The following is a 14366-nucleotide window of genomic DNA, read 5'->3' as shown; positions in this document are numbered from 1 at the left end:
CCGCCGTGGCGTGAGAACCAAAGCACGAGACGCCGTGTCCATTGGCAGGCTCTCGCGTCGCAGTGAGTCCATAGACACTGCGACTCGCTAATTAAATTACTAACTTCCTTTTCCCGAAGGGGGGAGGGTGTAACGGTAGTATTATATTACCGTTGATACGCTTTGTAAGCCGCCGCCGCGGCATGATGAATTAAGTAACTACCGCGTCCCATTGGACGCGGTTAATCACTACAACTGAGAGGGCGCCGTATAACCATATGGCGCCCGTAGAACTATATTCCGAGCGAACGACATATAAACTACCTACGAGAGCTCATGTATCCGTCGTCCTTTTGCTCAATATCACTCGGTTCTGTTCAGTCGCGTCGTAGCATAGCTTTACATAAGCTACGCTACATATACACTTATTACAAACGGTTTGCTCTTCGAAGCTGCTATGGATAGCGTTCATGAGCCCTTGACGCACATTGGCTGCCCCTCGTTATGCGTCGCTCAGTCTCGTTCGACAGCTCCCGCTGGATCTCATCGTTAAATATACGGCACATTGGCATTGGAGCTACTTCCCTCGACTGCGAGCTTATCTACTGTGAATCAGTGAAGACAGACGGTCTAATTGCGCATGGCCGCGTCTCCTATTTTCTGCCGCAGTTTATTGTCCGTATTTCTGCCCAGCACATGGCCGGGTGCTGGCAGGGCACTATGCTGGTGTGCGATGCTTCTCCCGGTCTGTCTATAGTATGTCTCTGGCTCCCGATGCCACTCCAGGTTGGTATTATTATGTACGTAGTGTCCATCTGCGCTGCACTATCGAGCATCGGCTTTGGGTCCCCCTACCTACCTACCTACCTACCTACCTACCTTCAGATTGTTGGAGTTTAAAGCCGACCGAGCGCATCGATTGTTTCCATCGCCGCACGTCTTTGCCTTCCCATTTCTGAACCTACTATGCATCCATCTGATATGAAACACTCGTGTCACTTCTGCTCGCTCTCCCTTAAATCCTGTTCGATTCTCTTGTGGCTGCATACATAGATAGCCATGTACACATTCAGCAACACGCTGAAGCCGCTCAGGCTCGGTGCGAAATTTATGCTGCCAGAGGGATGCCGGTCAGAAGTCACTGTGTATTGACCTGCTCGCTTTGCGTGGACTGCTACTGCTCCCCTCACTCGATGTTATATATCCTATTCATCAAGAAAATACCCTGACTATGATGTGTATCAAGCACTAAATTATCAGAGGTACTGCGAAATGCTGGAGGTGGGCGAGAAAGGTGTTTCACATCATGCGTCGCTAAGTGTTTCATATCAGGTGGATGCATAGCACCCTGTCGTCTCCTCTCGCGGGTGGCATGTCAGTTAGACAGACATCTCTGTGGCGCATCAACTATGCAGTAATATGATACATCCAGCCCTTGACCTATCAGTCTGGGCAAAGCATACGAAATTTATCTTCATGTAATATACCACACAGTGCAACGCGATCAAGCAAACACAAGAATCAAGAAGGAATGTGTAGTAACACCAAGAGCCGTCTGCCATTCAATCGTGTGAATCGTATGCTGCGCCGCGATCGCCTCTCGTCGAGTGGAACGTCCGCATCTCGCACGTCCACTCCGGGTCGGCCATTATCTGAGACGTGAGTACCGGGCCCGACGACTCCGTCTTCGCCAACGATTGCAGCGGCAGCCCGCCGCTATCGTCTGTTACGGACGGCAGAGACTGCATGTTGAGCACGAGCCTGGACCCAGACATGGACGTCAACGCTAGCGCCCAACTAAAATACGGCCAGTCAGAACGTGGACGATGCAAGGAAGAACGTATAACCATGGCACGCACTTGTACGCAGATAGGGAACAGAAATGCGTGACGGACTGGACGAGGGACGCGCGTAGCGTGACGATGGAGCACACTTATATGTATAGACAAACAAACGTTGTCAGCACTTAACTTCGTCGTCATCCGCCCGAGTTGTGGCACGTACCCAATGTGACGAAGAACGCCCATATGCCGTCGCGCACAATCAGGCGCACTATAGGGGTACGCCCCCAGCCTTGCCGTACCCCGTCAGAGAATCTCACGACGGTGAGCGCGAACAACACGACATGTAGAGGAATAGGCAACGCCCTGACGTGGAGTATTAATGGTCATGGTCAGTCGCGGTGGTGCACTGGGGAGAAGACACGCATACGCCAATACAATGAACATCTCTCTCGTGTTGTCAATCCTCCCTGCCCGATTGGGGATAGGGGTCGATTCCGGCGAGCATATACCATCAATGCCCAGACGCGTTACGTGAACCTGCGCACTCGATATTGAACACCGGGGGAGTGCACCGTGTAAGCGTCGCATGAGGACTCACAGAAGCTTCTATGATGCCGAACAAAGTAGATATAGCCCATATAACGACTACGAGTGCCCTGATAGAGTAGCTGCGATCATACAGGGCCAACACTGGCGAAACAAGATAAGCGCCTGATAGAGGGTGCGTGGTGACCTAGTTCCATGCCATACCTCGAAACACGAGCAGCAGCTGCACGACCACCGTGATGATAGGTATCGCACAAATCCTAAACGTGAACCAGACGCGGCACTGGGTGTGCGCAACAACCGTCGAATCGCTTAGCATTCCGGTCTCGATAAGTACACTGTGAGTGCGATTATGTTGAGTTTAGTGGCTTTTACAACGGTATGCAGCGACGAAATCCCACTCACGACTGCGCAGCCAAGGCTCCGTAGCGCGATACGAAATATAGCCATTTGGTCGGATTTCTCCATGGCAACGCCCATATACTCTCGACCTCTTCCTCGAGGGTGATGAGTACATCCCATACGGTGAAGCACAGCGCGCCAACTGCAGTCAACAACCGTTAACAACACGCGTTTCAAGAGCGCAAATCAACACATGACGCACCTGAAAGCCTGTTAAGCATTTGCCCCTGCTTCATGAACCGAAAGATCTGCGACAATGCATCGCGCATGGATTCGGACATTCACACGTCGAGGATAATAGCTCAAGCCAGACTGAGGGGAGCGCGGAGCGGGAGGACGGAGCGGAGCTCAAGCATGGAGCTCGTCGAGGCGCAAAACAAAGAGGAAAAAGCGAGGAGGGAGACTATGTCACGATCTGGTCGCTCGGTTCAGGGGCAACGTGAGAAGGCTCGAGGAAACGGTAGCGGGACGTCATCGGTAAATTCTCCACCAGCAGCTAACCTTTCGGGGGCGACGAGAAATTTCTAAAGGATGTGAACGTCCTCTTTCCAGCCCGAGCCGTGCACAGTACTAGTGGTCCGGTGAAAACCTGAGTCCACGGGGCACTTGCGTCAACCTCTGGAATGGGCGAGCGCTGACCAGAGCAAACCCAGAGAGCCGTTGGTACGATAGTCGTGCGGCAACTGGCGGACGCCAGTCAATTGAAGGCACCGAGAAATCGGGCAAGTCGGTGTCGTTGCCGCAACCCGGTGATCTCACCGAAATTTCGTGCTTTTACGTATCCAGTACCGGTTTGAAGGTAAACCGCGGCTGTTCGTCGCCCAGCAGCACGGTACGAACCCTTCCACATACAATCCTATGAGAAGAGCGGTGTTTTGTTGCTGCGAGAGAAAACCTTGTGAGGGCCAAGGCGCGTGTTAGCCAAGCTTGGAGAGGCGCGGTATGTTGCGATCGAGGATAGAAGTCCGGACGCCGATCACGCGAATATGCGTGGGAAACGCAACTTTCATTTGCTTCCGGCCGCGACCCACACGAGCTTGACAAGCGTTACCTTCCTTGACAGATCCTTCACATTCCGATCGTACGGATTCTGTCCGTATGTACATCGCGCCCATCAGCGGCTTTACTTTTTACCGTCTCAGGATGGACGACGACGGAAGCAGCGGTCTCCATTTACAGAAAACATCATATGTGAACGCAGCACTCGACGATCATTTTGACTGATAGGCGCACACCGCGTCGGCTCCGTGATGACTCCGCACCAGAACGCCGCAGTTGCATTAACTTCGTTTCAGTATCTACAGACTACAGCAGTCGTACAGAGATAGTATCGTGAGACATTATTCCACTTACAACAAACAAACACAACAAAGTAATCTGAATCCGCCCGTCGAATCTACACGGGAGGCTTGCATCCAAAGCTGGTCGCCTGCGCCGTCTTGAACGTCTCCTTGATCGCGGTCCCGCTCCCGAACATGCCCAAGCACGCCATCGCAAGCGAGGCGAGGAACAACACGAAGTTGAACCACTTGAACAGCAGCCGCCGGAGCGAGCCCGTCCTTACGCCCTGGTTTCGCGTCAGTAGACGAACAGAGAGCGAAAAGGGGGAAAGGGGGACCCACCTGGCTGAGAGAGAACTTGCCGTCGGCGGTCACGCCGTCGAGGCGGACGAGGTAACCCCAGACGAGCAGCGGCGGGAAGGTGTACGTAAACTGCATGATGCACACGGCGGCGACTAGACCGGAGATTGTCTGCACTTGCGGAATGGCGGCGCCGACGATGAAGGCGAGCGCCCAATATATGAGGACCATACCTTCGCGAGGATAGGGCGATTAGATGAATGCTCTCGGGCGAACGAACGATTGGGGGAAGGGGGGGGGGGGTAACGTACCGATCCAGATTCGCTTGCCCATCGCCGATTCGAGGCGCGGGCCCTTAAACATGCCCTCCACGATATCTATCAAATTCGACGTCAACACGAGATTTTGACTAACCGCGAGTTGCACCCACTGTAGTACGCGACTTTGATGCCGATGTTACCATACAAACCCGCCTGTTATCCCAATGTCACCAGCGGTCGACTCCACCGCAAGAATAGCACGTACCGCGATGATACCCGTGATAAGCGCGATAACGTTCCCGACCGTCTGCCAGGCGTACTTGCTCACGCCCTGGTACGCAAGCGGGAGCGTGAACTGGCCCTGGAAGCTGTACACGAAGACGCCTATCCACTACGTCACTATGAATGACCGTGGCAAGATGGAAAGATCACAAACCGTAGAGGAGATATGCGGAGAAGATCAGGAGCTGGCCACAGCACATGCCCTTCCAGAAATCCCAAGGCCGGCGCATCTCCGCGAGCATTTCCGGGAACTAAATTGACATCGACAAGAGACTCAGCGTTAGAACCGGTAGATCGAGCCAACCGGACGTACAATCATGGCACCACCATAAGCGAACTACATGAAGATAATGAGAGCAGACCCAGTGAATTGACGCGTTGTGCACTTACGACCCTAAAAAGGCTATATCAGCAGCGCTTCCTCAACGAACACGAATACATATGCGCACATGTTCATAATACCGTTCACCTTGGTACTCAGAGGCAAGGTCACGAACGCCTTGGTGACCACCGGGGCAGGATCGATCCCATACGCTGCTTTGGCTGCAAGGAAGTTCGGCGGCGAGTGTGCGACGAAACCCATCGAGATGAAGATGAGGGATAGGTTCAGCCAGACGGCGCTGTTCGCCAGCCAGCCGTAGTTCTTCAGGGTGCGGACCTGGCCGATGACCATGCCGACGAATGCCCAGATGACGATGCAGACGGCGAAGCATAACTGGAACCAACGTGGTCAGCGAAAATTCACAGCGTCGAGTTGGTGTTGTTGTTGGGATAAGGGCAGCAAGGGCGGGAGGAATATGGAGGTCATCAAGACGTTCATCCGGATCCGGGAATAGCCTTCCCTCCCCATTCATACATGAAGATGAAACAAGGAAGTATAATGTGCAACTCACGTGGCCCTTCGAGATCTGGCTGAGACTCTGCCCATTCGAAAGGCAAATCGTCCCAACATTGATGATGAGTTGTATCGATTGCAACACGTTCACTGCGTGCGCCGCTTCCAAACCGAATATCCTCCTTGTGATATCGGCGTACGTCTTGACCGGGTACAGATCCGAGTCGAGCCTGAGGAAGAGGTACCAGAGCAGGAGGCCGGTGTAGCACGCGACAGCGCCCATGAAGAAGTAAAGGATCACGCCGGGCACGTAGCCGACCTGCGAGAGCGCGAAGGGCGCGTTGAACGGCCCCAGGATGTCCGTGGTGATGAGGTAGAAGACAGCCGCCCACGACGCGGAGCGCAGGGCGCGCCGCGCGTTGATCCGCTCGCGCTCGTCAGCCGTGAGCGACTCGCCGTCGGTGACGAGCGCCTTTTCACTGACGGGGATCGGCGATAAGTACGCACATACGGGGTGGAGGGATGGTTGAGAGAAACTCTCACCCTTTGCTATCTGAGTTCACAGTGGGATCTGAACCGGTCTTGGTGGCCTGCTTGCCGGCAACGCGTTCGCTGTGCAATTGCTCCTCGTACGCACGAGACCGCTTCGCGTATTCGAGATACTCCTCGAAGGACACCACAGCCGGATCTGCGAATGGAATGAGTCAGCGACGACAGGCACCACAGCTGCGCAGCTCTGCGTACGTACGTGGGCTGGGCTCAAGAGTGTCTACACCCTTGGCATCGGTGGTGTTGACCCGAGGGTCGTCCTCGCCAGCGACGTTGGCGTTGTTGTACATAGCTTATCGTCGAGCTCCGGAGTAGGTGGGGATGAACGGGAGGGTGAGATGGCTGTGAACGTCATTTATATGGTCGGATGAAAAATAGGTCGCTCCTGTGATATATTTAGAGAAGAAGCAACTGCATGCGGGTCTTCGTGTGAAGCATGTGGATTGACTGTGCTTGATGACTGTTAGCGGGACTGAATAGGTGTCGCCGTGTTCCGGCAGCAAAGAAACCTGTTTGGGGCAATGGTCCTGGGCGGATCAGGGCAGCTCGAGCCAGCGGCGTTGAAGGCAAGCCGAGCCGACCACTCCGCAGACAACGACCTGGTTTTATCGTTTGAGTTGAGAAGAGGATATTTAGGGATGCTTGATGAATGGTGGAAGTACGGCTTGCCACGGCAGAGGAGGCTTCCCATCACAGCCCGAGGAAGGGATTGGAAGCGGAATCTACAAGAAGGGTCCGAATTTGATGACCCCCATCACGAGGAGTTGCTCACCATCGCACAACTTGCAGTGTAAATGTATCTTGCCAGCAACCGTCCTGAGCCAAGAGCCCAAGGCCAGCTCAGGCTCGACGAGGCAACCAGCTGGCACATACGAGCGGGCATGTTCCCTCCATCATCTGGCAGTACTCAGGCTGCAGAGAAGATAAGAATCGCAGTGGGGGGCTCCCTTGACCTCTTACCACCACCGTGGCGAGGTTTCCCACGCCTCCGGGCTGGGAGGGATGGGGAGGATACGATCCTCCCCTCGGATGACAACCCGGCCATGACATATATACATGAACTACACAATATCCTGTTACCCCTCGTAGCAGTTAAGAGGCCACACATACAACGGATTAGATGGATGCACGTCACCAGGAATGGATGACGCCGAACGAGACGAAGCCGGCAAACACCGAAAGCACAGCCACACCCAACGCAACCACCGCGACGACAGGAAACACAACCAGGAAAATCAAACGAACGCGAGTGAAACACACGGGAGGTAAAACTGGCTGGAATCAAGACAAGCCATGGGAAACCAAAGACTAGGCAACCGAAAGAACATGACCCAGACGAACCTGGGCGGTCAAAGAATATACTAAATCATATCGCTTAACCCAAGCGCATATACCATGCTTCCTGGACGTAATAGAGCCCACGCAAAATACCGATAAGCGATAACGGCAAAACAAGCAGGCATATAAGGCGAACGTCGGAGCGCGATGACACCCCCCCCTCCCCACCATGCCTAACGACGATGAACCACCTGTCAGCATGAACATAGTACCCTGGAGCCTCATATCCCACCTATCTACCCTCCTAGACAGAGAGCAAGAGGACTGTAAGCATGCGACTACCACAGGGATGAAGTAAACTGACCATGCCAAGATGCTGCCCAACGTAGCATCGGCTACATAGCAGCCTCAGCCCGAATCCAATGCGCACGCGTGCGCCGACACGTGGTATGAGGCTCTCCGCGGAATCTCGAGGAGCGTCTCATAAACCCCCCATCAGCTACAGAACTCGGAGAAAGCACCACAACCGACGACAAAAGATGGCCCACCTGGGAACCCGGAATGGCCGAAGGAACCCGAAATGCCCCGAGAGCGACAATCCATGCTTATCCGCTTCAAGAAGCGTATCCACACGAGAACGAAGTCGGAACCGCAGCCGGGATGCGCAAAACTACCAAAGATGCTGGCGTAAGGCAAGGGTTGATAGGCACCTAATACACCGTGTAACCCCGAAATACAAACCCGAATTGAATAGGCTGACACGACCGGCCCCCCCGACCAGCTTAAAACTAACCCGGATGAAAACAGCCGCCAACGTCTCTAGCCCTGCACCGAGAACGCCTTACCGAAACCACTACCTGAGCGAGCACCACCATGGCACCCGAACCGACCAGCAACGTAGCGAAAGCCGCGACGTTAGCGAGCATGAATAAGACTGGCAACCCCGCTGGACGCGGTACGCTCACGCATTAACGGAATGTAAACAAGCCCTAACCCCAAATAGGTCGTGGGAAAGCCGGGAACGGCGAGAAACGAGGACCAGCTACCGACAACCAACCCAACACTGTCGACGGCATCCCGGGTCACCCGAACGCATACGCCGTCCTGGACGAGGACGGCCGTAAAGACCACCCGCCACCCACACAGGGAGGGGGGAAAGCTGGAAAAAAGCGCAAAACGATCCAAGAAGTTGGTAAGTAAACACACACACCTCCGAAAACGACCAAAACCAACCCCCCTGAAACAGCAAACGCGATCAGGGAGGCAAAGGCAGCGATTTCGAACGCGGAAGGAACACCGCAAGGCGTAACCCAACCCCCTGCTGCTCACACCGTCGATGACCACACCGGCTCCGTTGCCGCCCAAGACACCGGTAACACTGTCGAAGGAGAACACATCGCTGGCCGCACGAACCTAGCGGGAACTCTAGGTGCCCCGGACGCCGCTAAGCCCCCCCTCGCCGCATCCCAGAACAACCCGGCCCCTACCTACGCTCCCCCGGGTGCCAGCCAAGACGGACTAACCACCAGCCTCGGAATGAACACCGGCACCCAGGGGGCACCAACCGCCGCCCACGGAGTCCTGACAGTCCCCTACAACGCGCCTGCCGTCGCCGCTGATACGCCAACGGCGGCCAAGGGCGCAGATGCCAGCACTTCGAGCGTGCCCACCGCCGAACACGATACCATGAACACCGCCCAAGGCGCAGACACCTCCATCACCGCCCACCCTGTCGACATCGAATCCACGGCACTCGGACCCGCCGAAGCCTACGAAGCCGATACCTCCACCCCGACCCAACCGGAGATGCCGGACGTGCAGATGGCGGCACAGGAGGACCCCGACGGAGGGGAGACCGCCTTCACCTTCCTCCACGCCCCCCGCCTTGGAAACGCAGGCAACGCAGGGACACACCTGGGCGGGCAGGAAACCCAGGACGCTGGTGCCCAAGAAGCGGACCGGAGGCAACAGGAAATCGCGCTACTCGTTGCGGCGTCCCTGACGAAAGGCCCCACCGGGACCCTGGACTCCGAAAGGATCACGGACGTGGACGTCTCGCGGGACGACGACCTCCCCCCTCCCCCCCCAGACAGCGCACCCGAAGGGAAGCTCGCGATCATCGACGACCAGCTGATCGCGAACCGAGCATACGCGGTAGTCGACAAGGAACGCCCCCGCCGAATGGAGATCCCCATCGCCCAAACGCCGGCAGGCGGATGGGCCGTGCCCCACATGCGCTTCCGACTCCAGCAGTTGGAGGACATTCAAGAACGCCAGATACGCGACTGGGCGGAGGAGGACGAGAACCTCAGCAATAACGTCCTCGTAACCATCTTCGACAAACCCAACCTCTCGGCGGACGACGCCCAAGACGCCTTCGGCGAGGTACGCGCAGTAATTCAGACCTTCCTCGAAGACGGCGCGCGACTACGGATAATCATGCCGGTAGCGGCGGACAAACGCCAACCCCGCACGGGCCTAATCACTCACCTGACGGCAGAAAACAGGGCCCGCATCCTCTCACAGGGCGTCTTTGCCTCAGCCGATATAGCCTTCCTTGCCCTGAGCTTCGACGACATCCTCGTTAATCCCTCCTACTACCTCACGCTGAAGGGCCCCCTGGACGTGGACGCCGACCTGATGCTCTACGCCGTTCAAGTGGCCCTCGCAGGGAAGGCTTCCGACATCGTCATGGCCCTCGGCATGAACCCCGACGACCACAAAGCCATCGAACAAGTTAACGAGTTCATCTACAACCTGAAGTGCCGGGTCCTACCCTTCCTCGCGCCGAAGGGACGCCCGCAGCCGCGATACAACATATACGGCCCAGTAATTAACTCCTCCCTCCCATGCGCATACCGAGACGTCCAAGCGATAATGGCGAAAACAAACTTCTGGCACTCGCGAGTCGGACCCGTCGAGCAATGCCATGCCGGCCACTGCACCTTCTGTTATGGAGCCGACCATGTCTACGGCCTATGCCCGATTCGAGAGCAGATCCCGTCGGGATTCCACGGGTCGACGAAGAACCCCTCACCGCGCTCCCAGGAGCAAGGACGCAGAGGAAACGGGACCGCCCGAGGTGCATTCAGAGGAAGGAACCGCGGGCGCGGAATGTAACCGCGAACATACCAGATCGAACGACCGTAATAATACATAGATGACATGCGACGTGTAGACCCCAACTCCGAACCGAATACATGATATTATTGCAAACGAGGGCTCGGGACTCGAGGGGACGCGTCGACCGGCCGCGACGCAAGTCACCCCTGGCTACGACGACCTAATATACAGCTTCTTCGCTAAGAAGGAGGACTGATGGTCGACGAGCCACACGGCCGGTGCTCTGGTAAAGTACCAGCGGAGGCCTATTTAGGTCGGACGAGCCGCGCGTGTAAGCTTAAGTTGAGCGAAGAACTGGACGCCGCTACCCGAGCAAGGCCTCTAGGGACGCCTCAGCATAGTCCTGTCCGTGGATGACCGGACGACAATAGTCTCCCCCGGCGCCCTCGAAGGCAGAGGACGCACTACGGGCCAACAGCCTGCTGCCAACACCACAACCATACACTACCCCCCCCTACCTACGGTCCCAAATCCCGGTCTTGGCGCGCGCCCTCCTGCGAACAGAGAGAACGTGCCTACCACCGCCGGGCACGGCCCCGATGATGTTCAAGGAGGTTTCGGAGGCGGAATCGCCGAACAGGCGCGAGGCGACCAAACCTCGAAAGGCCCGAAAAGGGCGAAGCGCGCTCACCTAAAAGTGGCGACCCTGAATATGAACGGACATACCGCGCAGGGCGGAACCCCACTGAACAAGTGGAACGACATACACGCGATGATGCGGAACGAAAAAATCGCCATCATGGCGCTCCAGGAAACTCACCTCACAGAACAGAACCTCGAGGCAGTGAAGAGGATGTACGGCAAACGCCTCTGGATCCACAACTCCGCGGACCCGGAACGACCGTCCAACTCAGCCGGAGTAGCTTTCGTACTAAACAGAGATGTCGTCAGCACAAAAAGCTGTAATGTAACAACGATTGAGAAAGGACGAGCCATAGCCATTACACTGCCCTGGCACGACCGAGACACGGTCACTCTGCTGAACGTATATGCCCCGAATGAACCAGGAAGACACGCGGCATTCTGGGGACGCATCGAACGAATGAGGAGAGAAAACGAAATTCCCCAAGTAGACTTCATGCTGGGAGACTTCAACATCGTAGAAGACGACATAGACAGGGCCCCGCCCAGGGCGGAACTCGACAGCGCAGCAACAGCACTCCGAGATTGCAGGCGAACGCTGAGGGTATATGATGCATGGCGAGCGGAGAACCCTGCGACGAGGAATTATACATTCATCAGTAGGGCGACGGGCTCCATGTCGAGACTAGACAGAATCTACGTAGCGGAGAAACGGCGCACGAGCGTCTTCGAGTGGGTGTGCCAAACCCCCGGTGTAGTGACTGATCACAGAATAGTATGGATGAAGTACGCACCGACGACAATGCCTTATATGGGGCCCGGAAGATGGACGTGGCCATCCGGACTCACGAACGAAACACACACCATATCGTCCGTAGAAAAGATAGGAATGCGCCTCCAAGAGAACCTAAACAGACTGCGCGGAGAAGGACGCACCGGAGAAAGGAACCCGCAAACACTCTGGCAGGAATTCAAAGACAGGACCGCCGAGATGGCGGCCCTACTAACGGGGGCGGCCCTATCGCGGACGAGCAGGAAGCTAGCAAGCAAAGAGTATGCTCTTGCGACGGAAATGAACCGAGAGGAAGCGGGTTTGGAGGACGGAACGGAACCGAGACGGAACATAGCCCTGATGGAGAATGAGATAAGACACCTCAAGGGGAAACTAAGAAGGGACGCGAGGCAGATAAGCCAGGCAAGATGGCTAGAAAAGGGAGAGACGGTGTCCAAATACTGGACCGCGATCAACAAGGAGAAGAAACCACGAGAACTCACGCTGAGACTAAGACACCTGGACGCGCCCAACCGCTACGCTACGCGCACGGACGCGATGGCGAATATCGCGAAAACGCACCATGAACGGCTGCAACAGGACGAAGAGAAAGAGAGTTGGGAGCCTGGGACGCACAGACGACACGTAGAGGCAGCTCTGGCAGTGATCCCGGAAGAACGGAAGCTGCCGGAGAACGTCGGGGAAGCGATGCAGGAACCACTGACAGAACACCACATCAGACGAGCACTCGAAAGATCAAAAAACGGGAAGGCCACAGGCCTGGATGGAATACCATATGAAGTATGGAAGGAACTAGACTCACTGCATTCCAAAAGAGTAAAGTTCGAAATGGCGTCCTTTAACGTCTTAGCTGTAATGGCGGAGGTTTTCAATGATATCCAAACCCAAGGTGTGGACGAGAACACGCAATTCACGGACGGATGGATGTGCCCGATATACAAGAAGGGAGACAAAGCCGACATCGCGAACTACAGGCCAATAACCCTTCTCAACACAGACCATAAATTACTCACCAAAGCCCTAGCCATGCAACTCACGGACGTGATCGGCGAAATGGTACACAGCGACCAGGCCGGGTTTATACCAGGCAGGTCGATTTTCAGCCAGGTGAAGCTGTCACAATTAATGATCAAATACGCGGAAGCCATGGAGGAAGACGGGATAATTGTGGCACTAGACCAAGAGAAGGCGTACGACAAAATCGACCACGAGTACCTTTGGGCAACCCTAGAGGCATTCAACCTACCGAAGCGCTTCATCGACACGGTTAAAGCCCTGTACTCGAACGCTAACACTACCGTAATGATAAACGGCGTTAAAAGCGAGACCTTCAAGGTAACGAGAGGCGTACGGCAAGGGGACCCACTATCGTGCATCCTCTTCGACCTTGCGATCGAGCCGCTAGCATGCAAACTAAGGACGGACGGACGACTAAAAGGCTTCCGGATCCCGGGGGCAACGGAGGCCATCATCACGGCATTATTCGCCGACGACACGACTGTATATTTGTCCGCAGAGGACAGATACAGTGATCTCCTCGACATTCTAGACGGATGGTGCAGAGCGTCGCGAGCAAAGTTTAACAAAAACAAGACGGAAATCATACCGATAGGTACCGTAGAGTTCCGCGAGAGGGTGTGGCAGACGAGGAAGATCGACACGAACGAAACGGAAACGATTCCACCAGACGCGAGAATCTTGAAAGACGGGGAGGCGGCCAAACTGCTTGGAACCTGGATCGGGAATGGAATAGACGAGGCAGGCGTATGGTCGGACACGGTGGACAAGGTGAAACGAAGCCTAGATAGATGGCAGGTAGCAAGACCAACGCTGCGAGGGAAGGCCCTCGTCGTACAGATGGTTGTTGGAGGACTCACCCAATATAAAACGAGAGTCCAAGGAATGCCGAACACGGTGCTAGAAGACTTGAACAAGATGATACGGAGTTTTATGTGGGGAGAAGGCCGTGCATCCCCGATAGCAATGGCCGAACTCCAACGACCCACAGAAGAAGGAGGAATAGACCTAGTTAACCTAGAGGCCAGGAACGAAGCCATTGCGCTAGTATGGCTACGGGAATACCTTACCATGGACAGTCAAAGACCGAGATGGGCCGCCCTGGCGGACCTACTAGTGAACAGCGCCGCCCCACGAGGGGTTGACTCGCAAGACAGGCTGAATTCCTTCCTGCAGGACTGGTCGGCGCCGACGCAAGGACCGAACGCGGCGAAAATGCCCAAGGACATCGTGCTCTGGCTGAAGATGGCGAGGAAATATGGAGTTATCTTCGACGCGGTCAGGATCGCAGACCGGGTGAAGCTCCTCCTGCCGGCTTGGTGCCACCTGGGAGCGCCAAGATGGACGTACCACAGG

The 14366-nt window shown here is 55.6% G+C and overlaps 5 protein-coding genes across 5 annotated transcripts; 3 read left to right on the top strand and 2 right to left on the bottom strand.

The window, feature by feature from the left end:
* Window positions 1-1541: 1541 nt before the first annotated feature.
* On the bottom strand, window positions 1542-2980 carry PUNSTDRAFT_131398 (uncharacterized protein; the record flags this gene model as incomplete). Its single annotated transcript, XM_007380688.1, has 8 exons — window positions 1542-1776; window positions 1839-1911; window positions 1984-2126; window positions 2191-2300; window positions 2362-2453; window positions 2514-2647; window positions 2715-2853; window positions 2914-2980. The coding sequence occupies 8 exons, from the start codon at window positions 2978-2980 to the stop codon at window positions 1542-1544; spliced, it is 993 nt and encodes a 330-aa protein (XP_007380750.1).
* A 957-nt stretch (window positions 2981-3937) lies between these two features.
* Window positions 3938-7015, bottom strand: PUNSTDRAFT_141661 (uncharacterized protein). The gene is made up of 12 exons (XM_007380687.1): window positions 6990-7015; window positions 6417-6939; window positions 6212-6356; window positions 5727-6147; window positions 5279-5548; window positions 5147-5170; window positions 4988-5084; window positions 4817-4935; window positions 4722-4764; window positions 4603-4668; window positions 4334-4524; window positions 3938-4278 (listed from the first exon to the last, which is right to left on the bottom strand). The coding sequence occupies exons 2-12, from the start codon at window positions 6505-6507 to the stop codon at window positions 4108-4110; spliced, it is 1638 nt and encodes a 545-aa protein (XP_007380749.1). The 5' UTR covers window positions 6508-6939; window positions 6990-7015; the 3' UTR covers window positions 3938-4107.
* Window positions 7016-7724: 709 nt separating this feature from the next.
* Window positions 7725-8186, top strand: PUNSTDRAFT_131396 (uncharacterized protein; the record flags this gene model as incomplete). The annotated part of the gene is made up of 3 exons (XM_007380686.1): window positions 7725-7821; window positions 7869-7942; window positions 7995-8186. The coding sequence occupies 3 exons, from the start codon at window positions 7725-7727 to the stop codon at window positions 8184-8186; spliced, it is 363 nt and encodes a 120-aa protein (XP_007380748.1).
* Window positions 8187-11411: 3225 nt separating this feature from the next.
* Window positions 11412-12338, top strand: PUNSTDRAFT_62858 (DNase I-like protein; the record flags this gene model as incomplete). The annotated part of the gene is made up of 1 exon (XM_007380685.1): window positions 11412-12338. A coding segment is annotated over one exon (927 nt), but the record flags the coding sequence as incomplete, so codon positions are not given.
* A 1086-nt stretch (window positions 12339-13424) lies between these two features.
* PUNSTDRAFT_26623 (uncharacterized protein) lies at window positions 13425-14009 on the top strand (the record flags this gene model as incomplete). The annotated part of the gene is made up of 1 exon (XM_007380684.1): window positions 13425-14009. A coding segment is annotated over one exon (585 nt), but the record flags the coding sequence as incomplete, so codon positions are not given.
* Between the last annotated feature and the right edge of the window lie 357 nt (window positions 14010-14366).

This window comes from Punctularia strigosozonata (genome assembly GCF_000264995.1).
Source record: "Punctularia strigosozonata HHB-11173 SS5 unplaced genomic scaffold PUNSTscaffold_3, whole genome shotgun sequence".
Lineage (NCBI taxonomy): Eukaryota > Fungi > Basidiomycota > Agaricomycetes > Corticiales > Punctulariaceae > Punctularia > Punctularia strigosozonata.
The sequence above is the reverse complement of the archived record's forward strand: the minus strand, read 5'-3'. Positions and strand labels throughout refer to the sequence as shown.

Coding starts and splice junctions, on each gene's coding strand:
- PUNSTDRAFT_141661 (XM_007380687.1), bottom strand. CDS start 6,507: ATGTACAACAACGCCAACGTCGCTGGCGAGGACGACCCTCGGGTCAAC. Junction 6,357..6,416: donor CACTCTTGAGCCCAGCCCAC/GTACGTACGCAG, acceptor TTCCATTCGCAG/ATCCGGCTGTGGTGTCCTTC. Junction 4,765..4,816: donor TTATCACGGGTATCATCGCG/GTACGTGCTATT, acceptor TTGGGATAACAG/GCGGGTTTGTATGGTAACAT.